General features: G+C 41.1%; 1 protein-coding gene across 2 annotated transcripts in view; it reads right to left on the reverse strand.

The window, feature by feature from the left end:
* Positions 1–446: 446 nt before the first annotated feature.
* PBX3 (PBX homeobox 3) overlaps positions 447–18,891 on the reverse strand; it is a 241,025-nt gene continuing 222,580 nt past the window's right edge. The window contains exons 6-9 of one of the 2 annotated variants that reach the window (XM_081236582.1): positions 6,926–7,091; positions 5,557–5,669; positions 4,692–4,781; positions 447–1,973 (exon numbers count right to left, since the gene is read on the reverse strand). In XM_081236582.1, coding sequence (XP_081092708.1) covers positions 1,881–1,973; positions 4,692–4,781; positions 5,557–5,669; positions 6,926–7,091 — 462 coding nt within the window. In that variant the 3' untranslated portion in view covers positions 447–1,880. The remainder of the gene's footprint in view (positions 1,974–4,691; positions 4,782–5,556; positions 5,670–6,925; positions 7,092–18,891) is intronic. The other variant, XM_081236583.1, reaches the window with a different exon arrangement.

An 18,891-nucleotide genomic window follows, 5' to 3' on the forward strand; every position in this document is an offset into this window, starting at 1 on the left:
GAATGTGACAAGCCTGATAATTATTTAAAAATTACCAAACAGGTCTTTCCATCCAACAGATGCTGGATGCATCATTAAGTCAGGAGAGTGTCAGCTCCAGGGACACACACAGACCTGGGTTCCAAGCGTGGCCCTTGTTGTCCTAGGTCTTTCACCTTGTGGCATCTATTTTTATGAACTTCAGTTTCCTAATCTGTGAAAATGGGGATGATATTTTCCTTGTGGTATTCTTAGAGCATAAGTATCAAGTGAGGACATGTGACGGTGGTCCAGGAGCTGGCTGGGAGCCTGCAGAAAGTGCAGTCAGCCACTCTCAGCCTCACCTTCATTTCTGAGTCCCTCTCTGACAGTCCACACGTTTACATACTCAGACTAACTTCTGGGCACGCCTTCTCCTCTGCCTGCACTGACTGGCTCACTAGGTGGGGTAAGAAATTGCATCAACATTTAATCATGAAAGCAAAAAGTTTATTCATGTTTGAAACTACATATAACTACCACGAGGAAGACTTTTTCAATCCAGGGTGTAATCCAGTTAGAAAGGAACACGAAACGTTTTTAATACATTAGAATCACCGCCACAAATTATTTTCATGACTCAATCAGTTTCAGAATCGCATACAATACAAAAAGAGAGAAAGGAGAGGGGGCCCCATTACACAGGGTGAAATATACAGTACTGAATACTGAAATCTGAATGCATCACAATTAGTCATCGCTTTTTTTTTTGCATGGATTAGTAACAAGATGAAGAACATTCAAAATGTTTCTCAGTATTTACAACAGTTTTACTGATCCTGTGTTATTTAAGACCCAATGTTTCCACTCTTGGTTTTTTAAAAGTTGCAAATGCAACCCTGATTTTTCTTAAAAGATTACAATGTACATTACATTTTATGAAGGGAAACAAAGAGTTAATTACAAGATGCAAAAAGATAAGAAAGAGACAAACTACAGCGTGAGTATTGTTCAGAGGTAGTAAGTGAGCACTCTAAGCTACAGAACATGTTGAAATTCTATTGGTTTGTATGAGTTCGCATGAGGTAATAAAGCTGTGTTTTGATTGGTGAGATGTATAAATACTCTTTTGCTACACTATATACAACACTCCAGAGAGCAGGGCCTTTGCGAATGCCCAGAGGACGTAGCAAACCTTGACAAGTCTGTGCAGCACCCAGTGCACACCATAAACCCCCAGACGGATCTCGTGGTCATCTCTATCAGCAGCAAGTATCTTCAGCTCTCAAAACAATCTGGATCCATAATTTAATTACCGAGCAGACTCTGGGCACTGGTGCTTTCAGAGAGAGAAAAGATGCTACCGGTCTCTGATCTAATTATAACATAAGAGATCGAAACCCAAGTGTGACGAGGAAGATTCTTAAACACAACCATCATTAACAGGTAGCCAAACAGCTCCTTTATTCCAACTCCATTAGTGATATGAAAGAAGGACAATCAAAGTCTGCAATGGAAATATGCAAGAAGTTCAATTTAGGTGAGGTGAGTCTTTGTATCTGCTTTAGTGATTGAGGTTTAGCATATATTGTACTTTTTACCCTTAAGGCCAAGTAATTGGCAAGTGAGAAACCATTAATGTAAAATATTGATAATAAATTATGATAAAATAGCTACAGGACTGTCAACAATGTTAAATCTTGGCCTAATTGGATAAAGTGCTTTTTTAACATTGTGTGTTTTTAAGTATAAATACAAATGATTATGATTCCTTAAAAAACAGATTTACCAAGTTCTCTAATAAGACAAGGTTTTACAGTAAAGCTGTAGATGGTGGGCTACAAAAATGCTTTCCTTTTCCTCCTATTGCTCTGAATGCACTTATCAAGGCATGTCAGCTCAGGGAAAAGTGTTGCCAGAGATTAGTTAGAGGTATCAGAGTGCACACTTCCTGGGCCTTCTGTAGGAGAAGTCACAGAAGATGGAGTTGTTGCGTCCTGCCAGCCTCCATTAGCCTGAAAGGAGAAGCACAGTTCAACGGGTGCACGTCTACATATTAATTCTCCTCCCCAATTGAAAATACCCCGATGACAACATGAGAGCAAAGATGCATTAGCAAAATGTATTTTCTAAACCCACTTTGGCAGGAGTTTGAAGCATGTGTTAAAGTGGGATTAAATGCATGTAAAACAAATCCATCCTACCAAGTAAAGACTTGGCAATAAATCAGCGCGCTGAAGGAGGGCTTCATCTGGTCTCAAGCTGGCACGAAGCTCGGCCTTTGATTTGCTGATAAAAATCAAGTGACTTGAAAAAAAATCTTATAAGAAGCGAGCAGTGGAGAAGCTCAATGCAATGCTTTGGCAAGACCTTGGGCTCCACAAAGTATAAACTTCAACCCAGCTTAATCCTCGTTTCCATAGAGAAGAAGCCCCTCCACCCCCCGGCCCCTTTTCTATACAAGACTGACAGCCAGCTACTATAACCCTTGGAAAATGAAGGCCAGAATTTCCCTCCAAATAGGACCTTGCAGAATGAAAATGCATGAACTGTGGAGGAGCACACACTATTCAAATCCGGATTCCAATTATCTGTAACTGGGGCTCCTATTCGGGATGTTGCTACCGCTCTTCACGTGCCACTGGCCCTTCCTGCCTCAGACCCGCATCCGCAGTAACAGTGCTCAGAAACAAATCTGCCTTATGTCTTGGCCTATAGAGGCAATTGCTGAAATCAATGTCTGATCAGATTTCTGCTGTGGCAGACAGCTTGTCGCTACATATTTTTATGTCAGTCAAGAAGAGGGAGGTGCTGGGCTTGTGAGTTGGGGAACACTGAGTGGAAGTGACGGGGCGGGCCTTTCTGGAGAGAAGGCGAGGGTGAGCTCTCTGCCACCCAGTGCCTGCGGCACAGACCAGCCTCGTGCTGTGCCGCCCCCAGACCCAGACCTCCCACACCAGTGCCAGTGAGGAGCAGAAGGTCCCCCTGACTCCCTCACATCCATCTGCAACTTGTTCTACGAGTCCATCCAAAATGTTTTCTTTTTAGGCCTGCGCTGCTAGGCTACTGAGACTCCTCGCCCAGCCTGGGGCTGGGAGTTCTTCCTTCCCCCATTATGCTGTTCTTAGGGAACCCTGTCTTCGGCTTGACTGCACAGTCCTGCATATAAAGCACCTTTCCTCCCTCTAGGTCCACAGAGAAATGGTGGGGAGGGGGAGAGAGAGGGACCAAACAACCACAGAGAGATGACCAGAGCCGAAGGGAGAAGGATTTTCCAGGCTTTAGGTGTATTAAATCCAGGTTAGGAAAAAAAATAAAGCTATGGCGGTTGATCTTCAAAGCCTCAGCTGTGCAGGTTGGATGGTGACAAGCGCATGTGTGTTTGTGTGGACTCGAAGAAATCCTCTCCTCTATCTAATAGGTAAGCTGTTCTCACCCCTCAGGTATGAAAATCTACTTCGAAAAAGAAAAACTCCTACGCAGATACAAGTCTAAAGATATTCCATCTGAAGTAAACATCATTCCTCTTTTATCCAAATTTATAAACAACAAATGTACAATATTTTTACCCAGCGTGGCAGCTGGAGGAGAGGTTGTCAGCAAGCATTCTTTTTTTCAAAATAAATTAATCCTTACTCTGGTGGTTTGAGATTATGCACTGTATTATACAACAGCGCCTTATCAAGCCTCATCAGCGAAGATGGAATTCATGTCTGTAAAATGCTGCAGGCAATCACAGTTTCATATTTTATCATGTTGATAAGGATATCGCACATTCTCTGAAGCATTTCAAAACACTTAAATGAAAAAGGAGAAATGCAACTAAAAGGCTTTTTATATGGTTTGTTGTGGGTTATTACGAGTTATTTATAAACCCAAAAAGAGAGATTTGACATTTCAAATGTAAAAGATTTGAGTATTTAATGGTCCTGTTTTCCTTTTACAATTGAACATCCTCCATCACTTTTTAAATCATTAATATTTACTCTCATAGAAAGCTAGGCCCCCAAAAAGGAGACCTCTGTCTGTTTTCTTTCTGACTCTACTACCATGTGTTGGGCAGTTCATTTCCTCCCTAGTCTGGAGTCCCAGATTCTGTCCACCACTCCACCCTGGGGACCCAGTCCCCGCAGCTCCCCTTTAGGTGCTGTGCGTTTGCTATTTTCCATCCATGTCAGGGTGGGGGGAAAGTGAAGTTCTTGGTCAACTGGTTACTAAAGTTAAAATTATTTCCCCCGTACTTAACAACTGAGAGGCCATGGAAAATGCTGCACGTGTTTCGCATCCCACATTGACAATACAGCAAGTTCCTCTTAAGAACAGGAGTCTTTGTTTAGCTTGGTTTGTTGATCTGTCTGGGGCCCTCCTCCCCGTCACCTGAGCTGTGTTTGGGAATTTTTCCTGCTGCTCGAGTCTAAGATAAATGACCTGTTTTTCACCATCTCCCTGGAACACAGCACGGCCAGTGGGAGATGGCATCTTAATGGGCTGATGCTTAAGTCTCTATTGATGACAGAATGCCAGCCACCCTGGGCCTCTGTGAGGACTTCTAATGGCATGAAGGTAACATCAGGGTTTAGGTTCATAAAATAAAAGTACACTAAAAATGCTACCTTCCCCACCTGCCAAAAAGATGAGAAGCCAAGTAAAATGGCCATTAATTTATTTATTAGCCACTGTTTACCTGACGCTGTTCCTACAGCTCTTCAAATCTGGTTCCCCAGAGTACTCACGTTTAAATTATGTGGACTGTACAGTGAGTTTCCTCCAAGGCCATCACTGTAGCCTCCCGTCTGATTGATAACATGACGGAGGGTATCCACCTAGAAGTGAGACAAAACAAAATTCATCATCCCAAATCTATTAAAACATCATTACTTACAAAAGGAAACAATTTGAATTATGTGTGCCACGAGGGTTTAGCATCTTGAATGAAAGACAAATTTATCAATCAAATGTGACTGGCAGAATTTCAACAATTCTTTGCATATTTAAACTCGCACATCTTTGTTTTTCATGCCAGCCAAACAACAACATCTTCATGGCCATGCAAACTTTGCATCTACACCAGCCAAATGAGCATGGCTGTGGGTGAAACTACTTATAAATATGTATACTGGCTCGCCCTCTCACACGCGCACACACTCCCACGTGCGTAAAAACAAGTAGCTGCTTTCCAGTAAGAGGATGAGAAAAAGAGGTGAACCTGGAATATACTTTAAGAACTCAGGTTTTTGTATTCTGACTTAAAAAAATAAATACAGAAATGAAACAGAGTAATATATTTTAAAAGCATACACGCACTGGCACACAATTTTTCTCTTCTATTTTGTTACAAAAGTAATATGCACCCAACCCCTCTCCATGAGCTCAAGCCAGAGCCGAATGCATTCACAAAGTTTATCAGTTTTGAATCATCCAAAGTCACTGTTCACTTGACTTCTCATTAAATTAAATGGTGGGGCAGATGGTAACGTCCGGAAGCACCCAGCACAGGGTCTGCACGGTGTGCAGACCACTTCCACGGGTTGAGAGTCAGGAGTTTTGAGCCCAAACCCTACCCTGCTAGAAAGGCCCCAGCTGGGGCATTTCTCCTACCTGTGATTGCACATTGGCTCCGACTTGGGACCCTTGGTAAGAATCCCCATTCAGACTCTGCATGTTCATGAACATGTCCCCAGAATTTGGGAGGTTAAAAGAACCAGAAGAACCTGGAAAGGAAAGAGTTAAGTAGCTGAATAACAGAGAGCTACACACATAATCCTCAAAGACCTAGAGGCAGGGAAAGGAGAAAAGGTACAGAAGGGAAAGGCTGTGTACAACATAAAGCATTTCTAGATCTAAAAGGACGGAGAATAACTCCAAGGACTTAGGTCCTGTGATTCATTTTGCATCTAGGAAAGTCCTATCAATGGGGAAGCCCACATACGAAAGAAAGAGAGAATCAAAACAAACAGAAAAACACCCAACAGCTGGCCTGGAACCATCCCCTTGTTTTCATTTATCTCCAGGACTTGGTCATTAAGTGAGCTCTTCACCATCACTAACTGTCATGGTGGACAATTACCCAGAGAAGAAACATTTTTCTGAGGCTCTTTCTAAGCCATACATTCTGCCTAACTTTCATCAGTTTCCACGCTCCATTAAAAAGAGCTTGGGGGGTGGGGGGGAAGAAGACAACAAAACGAAACAAACAAAAAAACCCTCACTTTCTGAGTTTTTAAAGATATTTAAACTATCTCCTTAGAAAAGTCCCTTGAATTGCTTCTCAAGTCCATCTGTTTGGACTAGCCGCACATCTTTCACTGCTACTCAAGTTCCCTCTAATCTTAAGATGTTTCCAACTCCATCAAAAAATGCCACATAAAATCTGGCCAAAATGTATTGTATGAGCAGCCAAGATACTGCATCCATGTGTTAAATACCATACCCCTCACGGCTAACCACGTCCTGATCAGCTAACCACGTGCTGAGGCTACCAAGTCAGCACAGGTGCTAAGGAGATGTAAGGACAGCAGACTCGACTCTGCAGCTACATCAGGTAGAAAGCCCTGCTGTCCTAACCCCAACATACCAGCTTCATTACTCACAGCAACAGGTAAATTTCCCACTTCTATTTCACTCGTTCTTTGACAGACCACTATTGATTTTAAAATGACACATGGAACAATATAGTTAAATAATCGTTAGTGATAGCACTTTGCTTAACTGCTGAATTAAAAACACTGCTAAGTGTGAAAGTTCCAGAATCTAACAGTACGGAGTGGCACTCACTGTGAATAGTGGGCTTACAGGCTCTGGCCATCCACTCATTCACCCACCCCAAGAACAAGTCTGCATTTTAATATAAATCTTCCTTTATAAGTCCACTGTGTCCCCGGTATGGCTCTTGTTTCCTGGTCTGTGGGACAGGGCTTTGTGGCATAAGGCTGCCTGAGCTGAGTAGGGAGTGAGCGTCCGTACGCACCAGAATTTGGCGTGGTGGGCGAGTTGGTCTGGTTGTTCTGCACGGCTGCGGCCACTGCGTGTGCAGCTGTCACGGCTGTCTTTGCAGCGTAGAGATTGGCTTCTTCCTGAAACTTGCCAATATTCTTCTTGTACCTGATTCGTTTGTTGCCAAACCAGTTGGATACCTACAAACCACAGGGATATGAGTGAGGGGAAGCGAGGTTCAAAGAGAGGAACAAAAATCAAACTTCCAATAATAACTGTAGGACACCAAAGGGAGACCTTGGAAGACACTCAATTCCTAGCCTGTGATCACACCCTGGGGATGATGCAGAATGGTGCACAGGCTCACTTGCTCTTTTGGCAAACCTCTCAACACTCTTGGAATAAGACCACTTCTTGGAGTTGGCCCCAGTAACACTAAAATGGCTGGAAGCACTGTTCATAAAAAATAGTCAATTGGTGTATACCAAATAATATATAAATGACTAGTCCCCTGAAAAGGAGCTGAAAAACTAAAGGAAACATTTGTTAAGTTAGGTAAATAATATGAAATGCTTGTGAAAGAATGACTTATTCTTTTGGGGTCTGGAACAATTTTGGCAGCTGTACAGTAAAATCATGTTTGGTGTGCTAAAAAGAGTAACATCAATTAATAATGGATGAAAAACCCCTTTGTCTCCTGCCTTAGAAGATACTGTATGTCTGCCAAGATGGCTGCTCAAGTTGTGCCAGTTAACATGTGAGAAGGTCACAACGTGAAAACTCAAGCAATTCCAATAAGGTCAAATGCAAATACAGAATCAGTGGCTGATTTCATCAGGTAGAACATACTTATTTCTTTTGCAAACTACTTATGATGTCAACCAGTGCAAATGGAAGAGATTTCTAAGGAGGATCTTGGCAACAGGCAGATTTCATCACATTTCATTGACAGCGAAACTTCAGCCCAAGACTCACTGCCTGTAGTTACATTGAGTGTTCAGGCACCTGGGAGCTGAGCTATATAAAGAAGAAGCTAAAACCCACACAGCAATTTATGAATAGGTACCCACCTGCTATATAAAAGGCTCTGACCTCTCTTTTGTTAAAGTAACAGTTTAAAAACACTTTTTAATAATTTCTTAATAATGTGTCAAAGGGGCATGTTGCTGTGGTATCAGGCAGGGTGGGTCACTGTTTCATCCTGAACAGCTATTTAGGGACCCTGAGGGAAAATAAGGAGTGGTATAAGCCCTCCAACCCAATTTACACCAATGGGCATGCTAGTTGACCATCTCTGCCAAGTCTTTAATTGCTTTGGAAATAGAACTCTCATTCTTCAAACTATGGCACTCATCCGTTCAGGGAAAGCTGGAGAGCCCTGGCAAGGGAGCCACACGAGGAAGACAATGCTGGCCTGCAGCAGCCCACACACTGTCCCATCCTGGGGGGGGGGTGGTCACTGTGTGCACATATGTGCCACACACACAGGCTAGCACACTAGCTGAAGACCTGTGCAGCCACCATGAACACAGGTTCAGACAGCAACAAGCCAAAACTCATCAGGAATCAAATACGCTGCAGATCAGGCCTTCCTAGCTGTTTCTGTTCCACTATCATCCCCCCGCACAACTCCCCGACCCAATGAAGGATTAGGCGTGCCCCTGCCTTCCTTCATTTCAAATAGTGGTGGTAATAGTAACTATTTAATGAGCAACTCCTTTGCACTGAGCATTACACAGAGCCCTTTGCATACGTTTTCTCATGTAACAATCTTAACAATCTCCAGGACCAGGTGACTGACTGAGGTGGTCACAGGCATCATACCTGTCCCAAATCCAATGGCCTTCTCTCTCGGCAACTTGTTTGACCTCTCAGCAGCATCTGATACTTGTAATTACCTCCCCCCCACCTCCGGCTCCTTCTTAAAGCGCTTTCTTTACATGGTTTCTGTGACATTATGCTCCTGCTTCTCCTTCCCTGACACACCAGGGTGTGTTTGTGTGTGTGTATGTGTGTGTGTGCACATGCGCACTTTCTCCAAGACTCAGCTCTTGGCTCTCTTCTTTCTCCTTGAGCAATCTTATCTCTACTCATGATTTCAACCATTGTCTCTGTGAATGACTCCCAGATTTCCATCTCTATCCCTAACTTCTATGAAGAATTTCAGTTCTCAATTTTTAAAACATTTCCTTAGAAATGTTCTGCCACAACCTGCAACTCAACAGGTCTAAAAGAGAATTCATGTGTCCTTTAAACTTGCGCCTCCTTCTCCATTTTCTCTTCATGTGCATGGCATCTCCACCTCCAGAGACGTGGTATTCGCCACATCACAAAGTCCCTGATTCCACCGTTAGATAGTTCTGATGGATACACAGCTCTCTATTCAGAACTAAGATCCGGCTCTCTTCCATTTCCACTCATGGGCCTTAGTTCCAACATCTAGACTGTCACAATATTAGGCTCTCAAACAGCCCTGAGGGACCCAACTCCACTCTGCCATCGGCCTCCTCTGCCCTCCCTTCTTTCAGCCCCATGTGCGTGGGGCAGGTGCGTGGGATAACTGTGTGGGACGTGGTGGGGGAGGAAGAGTCAGGAGGGCACACAGGTGAGGAGGTGAGGAGGACCTGAGCCCGGCAGAATAGGAGTTGTGGAGAGGGCAGAGGTCATGGAAGAGGGCTAGAATAGGCAGAATTTGGCCACTGACTCACTGTGGAGGGCAGGGGAGAGGGAGGAGCCGAGATGATGCTGATGTGGGGCCCAGGCCTCCAAGAGCATGGAGGCAGATGCTCTGGGAGGGATTTCTGCACCAGGAGAAGGCAGCCTCAGTGACCTTTAGGATCCATTCCCAGAGCAGAATTATATGACTCTAAAAATAAAAGTTCTGAATTAAGACTGTAAAATGACCCCAAAGGCATTCGCTCTGGTTATGCTTGTTAAAGCAAGTTCTCATAGCCCCCAACTCACTTGTCACAAGCATGTCCTCAGCTCAGGAGGCAGACCCAGCGAGCCAGCTCACAAAAACCTCCTTCAATATATATCACTCTAGGTTGTCTGATTAATAAGACTGTCAGGCCTCTGAAAGAGTTAAATATTGAATGTATCTATAGTGCAAAGGGAGATATTCCTGGTTGAGAGGGAATTTGGAATTTCTTAAGCATAATTAATGAAAATTCCCAACTCTGAATTTAGCAAGTAAGGCCATCTTAGAATTCTCTTTTTCTAAACAATTCTCTGTTGGATTCTGTACTTTGTAGTTAATATTACCTTGACAATCAGAGAAGCTATAATACATTAATGAAACCTAGCCTGGAAAATCTGATTACAGCTTTATTAACGGTTTCATAATTGAGGAATCTCTATACCATCAAAGGTCTCATCTCCAGATATGTAAGAATTCTGTGTTTATGCATACCCCTGGACCAATCAAACAATAGTCATCACTAATACAGGTTTATTTAATTCTCACAGTAAAATTTTAATATCACCAGCAGCCTGGGGAAGCTTTAGCAAGTGGATTTGCTTGACATCAGATCGTTTCTATTCTGCTAGTCCTGATACTTCTTAATCTTTAATATCAAGGCAATTAAAATTAATGGCCACTCATCCGAAGCTACTGTGGGCAGTGTTTCCTTGACATCAATTGTTTGATGGGATTACCTAGAGGTTAAACTAACAAGCAAGGTTTAATTGGAAGCAATGAAAGAAGCAGTGATCATACGTTATGTTTAACCTGCATAACCACATCTAAATGAATATCTAAAAATGTTAAACTATTTCTCAAATTAAAATATGCATGTCACATTCTGATATCACAGATTTGGATATTGCAGCAATCAGCTATTAAGACCACACTGCTGCAACTGAGATCGGTGTAATTAACTGTATAAATCGACACCTAAGTTCAGGAGTTTTTTTCACATTTCAAAATCAGATGGATACAATTGCAAAAGTCACCCAGCTGGAAGCACCAAAAGCTACAGAGCACACGTGGCCCTCTCCTACACAGGGCTCACAGTGGAGCCAGGCTGTACACACTGGCTCAAAGGAGAGCAGAGCTTGCTCTCTCTCTGAATTGAATGGTCTGTACACTGGTCCCAGAATAGAAACACAAAGAGAAAATTGGTGGAGAAAAAGGGAATATACTGTCCTGTGCTTCTCTTTTGAGCCACATATCAAGGATTCATGACTCTGGACTGTGCAGAAGGCAAAGGGCCAGGCAAGAATTTTAAGATCAGTTAAAAAGGAGAATAAAAACCCAAGTACTCTCCTCCTCCTACTGACGTTCATTGCTACCAGCTCCCAGACTGTACGCCTTTAGCAATCAGGGAAATGAGTAGTGAACATTTTGCAGGCTGGTGATTTTCTGGAGCCCTTCTGCAAGGCCAAGAAGTGGCTGGAAAAGCTTCTGTTCTCTCCCAATTACTATAGGCATGCATTTCCCCTGACTCAATTCGGCTGCAGACTGCCAACTGCCTTTAAAAAGTAAAATGTTTTTCTTTCTTTCTTTTAAAAAAATATTTTACTGAAGTATAATTGACTGACAATGTTGTGTTAATTTCTGCTGTACAGCAAAGTGGTTCAGTCATACATACACATATATATTCTTTCTCATATTCTTTTCTATTATGGTTTATTATGGTTCCAATACAGTTCCCTGTGCTATACAGCAGGACCTTGTTGTTTATATATACTAGTTTGCATCTGCTGATCCCAAACTCCCAATCCTTCCCTCCCTAACCCCTCCTTCCCCTTGGCAACCACAGGTCTGTTCTCTTCAGCTATGAGTCTGTTTCTGTTTCAGAGATATGTTCATTTGTGTCATATTTTAGATCCCACATATAAGTGATATCATATGGTATTTGTCTTTCTCTTTCTGACTTTGCTTAGTATGGTAATCTCTAGGTCCATCCATACTGCTGCAAATGGCATTATTTCATTCTTTCTTATGGCTGAGTAATAATCCATTGTATATATACACACCACATCTTTATCCATTCATCTGCTAATGGACATTTAGGTTGTTTCCATGTCTTGGCTATTGTAAATAGTGCTGCTATGAACATAGGGGTGCATGTATCTTTTTGAATTATAGTTTTGTCTGGGTACATGCCCAGAAATGGGACTGCTGGATCATATGGTAACACTTTTTATTTTTTTGAGGAACCTGCATACTATTTTCCATAGTGGCTGCACCAATTTACATTCCCACCAACAGTGTAAGAGGGTTCCCTTTTCTCTACACCCTCTCCAACATTTGTTATTTGTAGACTTTTTAATGATGGTCATTCTGACCAGTGTGAGGTGGTACCTCATTATAGTTTTGATTTGCATTTCTTTAATAATTAGCGATGATGAGCATCTTTTCATGTGCCTATTGACCATCCATATGCCTTCTTCGGAGAAATGTCTATTAAGGTCTTCTGCCCATTTTTCAATTGGGTTGTTTTTTTGTTATTGAATTGTATGAGCTGGTTGTATATTTTGGAAATTAAGCCCTTGTCGGTCACATCACACACTAACAAGGAAATATCAGAAAGGGAATGTAAACAAACAATCCCTTTAAAAATCACATCAGGGCTTCCCTGGTGGCGCAGTGGTTGAGAGTCCGCCTGCCGATGCAGGGGACGCGGGTTTGTGCCCCGGTCCGGGAAGATCCCACGTGCCACGGAGCGGCTGGGCCTGTGAGCCATGGCCACTGAGCCTGCGCGTTCGGAGCCTGTGCTCCGCAACGGGAGAGGCCACAACAGTGAGAGGCCCGCGTACCGCAAAAAAAAAAAAAAAATCACATCAAAAAAAAAAAAACCCAAAAAACAAAACCAGGTATAAACCTGACCAAGGAGGTTAAAGATTTATATGCTGAGAACCACAAAACATTAATAAAGGAAACTGAAGATGACTCAAAGAAATAGAAAGATATCCCATGCTCTTGGATTGGAAGAATTAATATTGTTAAAACAGCCATACTACCCAAGGCAATCTACAGATTTAATGTGATCCTTATCAGATTACCCATGACATTTTTCACAGAACTAGAACAAATAATGCTAAAATTTATATGGAACCATAAAAGACCCAGAATTTCCAAAGCAATCTGTAGGAAAAAGAACAAAGCAGGAGGCATAACCCTCCCAGACTTCAGACAATACTATTGTCTACAAAGCTACAGTAATCAAAAGACTGTGGTACTGGCACAACAACAGACATATGGATCAGTGGAATAGACTAGAGAGCCCAGAAATAAAGCCACACATCTATGGACAATTGATCTTTGACAAAGGAGGCAAGAATATACAATGGGGAAAAGAGTCTCTTCAGCAAGTGGTGTTGGGAAAGTTGGACAGCCACATGTAAATCAATGAAGTTAGAACACACCCTCACACCATACACAAAAATAAACTCAAAATGGCTTAAAGACTTAAATATAAGACATGATACCATAAAACTCCTAGAAGAGAACATAGGCAAAACTTTCTTTGACGTACATCGTACCAGTGTTTTCTTAGGTCACTCTCCCAAGGTAATAGAAAGAAAAACAAAAATAAACAAATGGGACCTAATAAGCAAAAATAAATAAACAAATGGGACCTAATTAAACCTATAAGCTTTTGCACAGCAAAGGAAACAATAAACAAAAGGAAAAGATAACCTACGGACTGGGAAAAAGTAAAATGTTTTAAAATGTGGAATCTAAGAGACAAACTCAGAGAAACCCCTGGAGGTTACCAGGGGTTGATTATACCTAATAATACTGTATCACATACTTGAATGTTGCTAAAAGAGTACATCTTAAATGTTCTCACTAGGAAAAAGAAATGGTAACTATGTGATGGGATGAAGGTGGTAACTAACACTGTGCAGTAATTATTTGGCAATTTTAAAATGTATCATATCAACACATTGTATACGTTAAACAAGTTTCAGTTATATCTCAATAAAGCTGGGGAAAAAAGTAAAAATGTTTTCCAAATATGTAACTAAATTCAACTTTTGTGTCACTTTTTTACCTCTTTCAAAAAGATACCCACGGGCTTCCCTGGTGGCGCAGTGGTTGAGAGTCCGCCTGCCGATGCAGGGGACACGGGTTCGTGCCCCTATCCCGGAAGATCCCACATGCCGCGCAGCGGCTGGGCCCGCGAGCCATGGCCGCGGAGCCTGTGTGTCCGGAGCCTGTGCTCCGCAACGGGAGAGGCCACAGCAGTGAGAGGCCCGCGTACAGCAAAAAAAAAAAAAAAAAAAAAAAAAAAAAAAAAAGATACCCAGAACCTTCTACTCACTTAGAATCTTTAACTGAGGTAGATACATCAGATATGGGCAGTATCACATGATGGGTAAATGCTTGGGACTCAGGGTCTGGTTTCAAAGCCACACTGCCATTTACTATGAGTGACCCTGGGCAGATTATTTTAGTACTTTATATTACTCTCATATACAGTGAGAACAATAAGAGTAGTAATAGAAATGTTATTTGTATCTCATAGAAATGTTAGGTACATTAATGATTTTGGCCCATAGTGATTACCTGATATTATTAGCTATCACTACCACCTATGTTTTATCAATGAAGAATCAAGAGATCCAGACTATACACAAGTGGCCCAAAATCATACAGTGAAGTGTGACATATCCATACTTCAACCCCAGGGCACCCCACCAATTTTCTTCCTTTTTTACAATGAACTGGGATATGTTTATTGAGTATCTGTTACGGCCAGTGCTACAGTAGGTGCCATGGGGAGATGAAAAAATAAACAGGTACCTCTACCTGCCTAGAATTTACAATTTGGTTATAAAAACAATGCTAGAAAAAGGGAGGGGATATGGGAACATATGTATATGTATAACTGATTAAATTTGTTATAAAGCAAAAATAAAAATAAATAAATAAATAAAAAATAAAATAAAATAAAAACAATGCTAGACACTCAAAATAATTAACAAAAATTTCAGGATGGTGATGATGACACACCAAGCTGTACAGAATAGACTATAAGTACACAAGGAATTTGGAAGGAGAGAAGTCCCAGCAGATCTGGGAAATCAAAGAATTCAGAGGTAAGGTGAAACCTGAACTGGACTTCAGCTTCAATTCAATTCAACAGTATTTTTATTGAGACTCCGTGTTTCAGAGGTACAAAGCTCTAGAAGCTCTGTTGACACAAGCCAAACACATAAGCCACTGCCTCCCTCTACCTGGACCTCTCCAAGATTCCAGAGACTCATTCTACTTTCTAACTTAACTCCCTTTTCCCTTAACTTCTGAACCCCTCTTTTATAGTGAAAGAGGAAGGAGAAACCATTCTAAATGAAAAGAGGAAAGGGGAATCAAGGAGTGTTTCTGCAAGAGGTGATGTCTGGTGGAGGTCTAACAAGTGAGGCATATTTTCATTGTGGAGAACGAGGGAGCTGAGAGAGAGGGAGGAGGCATGGGTACCAGGCCTGAGGGACCTAAAGCACCTGAGGGACCGGCTGGCTCTGGCTAAGGTACAGAGAAGGGGAGAGTGCTCCAGGCAAGGGAAAGCCAGAAGAAGAGCTCTGCAGGTGATCTCACCACCTCCACCATGCCAGGGCTCACTAAGGGAGGGGAGCCTGAGATTTCTAGGAAGTACAGTGGGGAACGTTCCCGTGAGGCCACCTGAGGCCAGGTGAGGCAGCCTTCCCATTTAGGTGCCTGTCCCACGTCACACTTCTTGCTGGAATACTGCCTAAAAAAGTTGAAAAAAATCAGGTATCTGCTCACACATTTTTTTCTCCTTTGTATATTTTTTAAGTTGGCATCTACAATTTTTCATTATAAGTTTATAGAGTTGTAAACAATGTTATTTCAGTATGTCATAAATGTTGACCTTTTAAAATAAAACTGTAATGCTATTCTTTAAAATGTATCCAACCAAATATAAATAGCAAAGCAATTTGATACCCACTATCCATTTAAAAAATATATAAACTCGTTTTTCTTTAATAGTCAAAAATGCTGCGTTCTCTTTTGTTTTGGAAGCGCATTTCCATTTCATTTCCCTCCCATATTATCCTAATGCAATATACTTTTATGCTCTACAAAAGTAATATATGGAAATTGATGTTTTTAAACTCTTTATTTACTATAATTATAATGCTCTACATGTCTGACATATCCTTCTGGATTAAGCTATCATCACAGTTAGTCTAAAATTAATCAAAGCAATACCAATACTTATTTTGATAAATAATACTTATTTTGACCATCAAAAGTAAGGTTTTATCACACATGTATTTCTTTTTTTTAATAGTTGAAACAACACTTTATTATTAAAAGTTCTATATTTATCAGCATTGAAATTCCCCCTTATGAAGTTACTGAGAGTACTTTGGAGGGGAACATTGCTTTAATTCTGATTCACTAAATTATTTGTATACTACTGAATACTGTGAACACATTCTTCAATACAGAATTAACATGCATTTCTTAATCAGAGGGGTTCTGGGTTATAAAGTGCTGATTGAAGGAGGTTTGGGTTATCACCAATATTTCACACAATCCCTTGCTGGGAACCAGAGAGGGTCTCAGACTTTGGGGCAATGGGTGGGACTATCCGTTTCCTAAACTGCGAAAAGGACAAGTGGAAAAGGGGAAGAGGGCAAAGGACAGCCACATGAGCTACTACCACAGCAGCTTTCTGAGGCAAGTGGATTTCAGGAAGGAGTATACACACACACACACACACACACACAAGGAAAGCTGACCAGTGATAACCTTAAAACCACACATGCTCTTGTACCCTCTGGAAAATCTTCAGCTAAACTTTGTGAAGCATGTGCACCTGAGTTCAAGACTGCTCCCTTAAGTGAGCAGGCTAATTCTAGTTGCATTAACTTCTTTGTATGAGTACATGTGGGAGCCCCTTGGATGGGGTGTATCTAGTAAAGACCTTCAGCTATAAAAACAAGGCTCACTCAGGCAATCACAATGATGTGTCACAGTGACCTTTTGGAGCTCAACAAAGAACAAATTTGTCAGCTTCAGGAAATCAAAAACATTTAAAGAAATAAACAGAAAGGGATAGATACAGTTTACTTATTATTTAGCATAATCTTTCCATAAAGTATGCCAGCAAATATGGATATACATACACTTTGACTCAGCATTACTAAGAATTTATCTTGATGAAATATTTAGAGATATATGTGCAAAGAGATTCACCACAGTCCTATTTACAATATTAAAAAGAGAAGTTAATTTATAGCACATCTGTATAATGGAATATAATCATTGATTTAAAATGTTGAAGAAAACAATATGTGGGAAATATTCGCAATATATTATAAAGAGGAGGAAAGGGCTTCTTTTTTCTCTGCACACAGCATGAGAATTTGGGGGGGTTAAAAATACTTACACATAGACATACACAGGTGTGCACACGCAAACATACACATACACGTATGTATACAAAAAAGTACTAGGAAACACATACCAATACGTGATTATCTTTTAGAGTAGGTTTATAAGTAACTTCCAATTTTGTGTTTTCCTGTGTGTTTTCAAGTATTATCCAAATTGATTTCAGATAAGCAAGTATTGGGTTTTTTTCTAATTAGAAAAAGGTACTTTTCAGTGAAAAAAGTAACCAATCTTCTTAAAAAAAAAAGCACTTGGAAGTCATTTAACAATCTTGAAGAGTATTAAGTGCCAGGCACTATGCTGGCCCACACAGCTGCAGGAATCAGCAATCCCATTCCTGTATTCTATCTGGAGGACGGGGGTTGGCAGGTCTGAAAATTCTTGAAATAATTAAAATCAGACACTTTGTAAATCTCAAGCCACTAAAGTTTCCCAGATTGCTTTGCCTTTAAGAAAAATGCCATGTTCAAATTAAAAAGCTAAACCATCTACAATGTCTCTACAGTCACTGAAAGCCAATTTATTAATTAGCATTAATTATATCTTACATTTCAAATTCTATCACTACATTTATTTATCATTTTAATAACAATGTTAAATAAAAGAGAAAAATTATTACTTAATGACTTAATCTTTAAGAGGCAGAAGTGCAGAACTTTAGAGTTCATTCTTAGTTTTGCTTCCTTGCATAAAATACGTTAGGGAGAGGATCAGCACTTGTTTGGAAAAGCTGCAGCTAACACTAAAACATCATGAATGAGATTAGCAAACTGAACATTTATAAAGCACAAATCAGAAAAATTTGCCACTGTGTTTCCCATGTTTACTTGTGATGCATACTTTATGTACTGTGCCTAATTAAATGCAACAGATTATGAAATGTTGAAGTGCCAAGTTGTGTATAATGGAACATGTAGCTTATTTACATTGTAAACAATTTTACCTCTAATAAATAGTTTCTCTCTAATCAATATGTTTTCATCCCCATTATGTGATTCAATTTGAAATGAGGGATGGAAGCCAGATACTGTTCAATTTTTAAACTTAATGGTGTTAATAAACTAAATCTCATTCCACTCCTCTCCTTCCCAAGGGTGCACATCCAGTGAAGTTTATGTAAGGACAGAAAGGCTGGACACACTGTAGATAACCACACGTGTGCATGCATTCCCTTGAGAACCCAAAGGGCACTTCAGAGCCAGAGAGACCTGAGTGTGAATCCCCACTCTTTGATTTCCTAGCTGTGTTACCTTAGTCCAGCAACATCACCTAAGTTCTCTTTTCCTGGTCTACAGGATGGGATAACGATGCCTTCTCCCCACAGGGCTGTTGAGAACGGTAAATGAGATAACATGCTAAAAAAAAAAAAAAGGCACAGAGCCTGGGATGTACTAGGCACGGAGTAAGTGTTAGCTCTCCCTTTTCTTAAAACAAACAAGCAACAAGAGCAATGACAAAACCCTCTACAGGTTACGCTGGCTTCCTGTCATCACTAAGGTCAGGACACCCTTTCCACAGGAGTTCTGGATTCTGGGAGAACCTGTCCTACTCCCAGCGCTGGCAGGGTTCTGGCAGTGGGGACTAAGCAGCAGTGAGAGAAGGGAAAAGGGATTGCTCCCCTGCAC

The sequence above is a fragment of the Mesoplodon bidens genome, assembly GCF_964165515.1.
Source record: "Mesoplodon bidens genome assembly, chromosome: 6".
Taxonomy (NCBI): Eukaryota; Metazoa; Chordata; class Mammalia; order Artiodactyla; family Ziphiidae; genus Mesoplodon; species Mesoplodon bidens.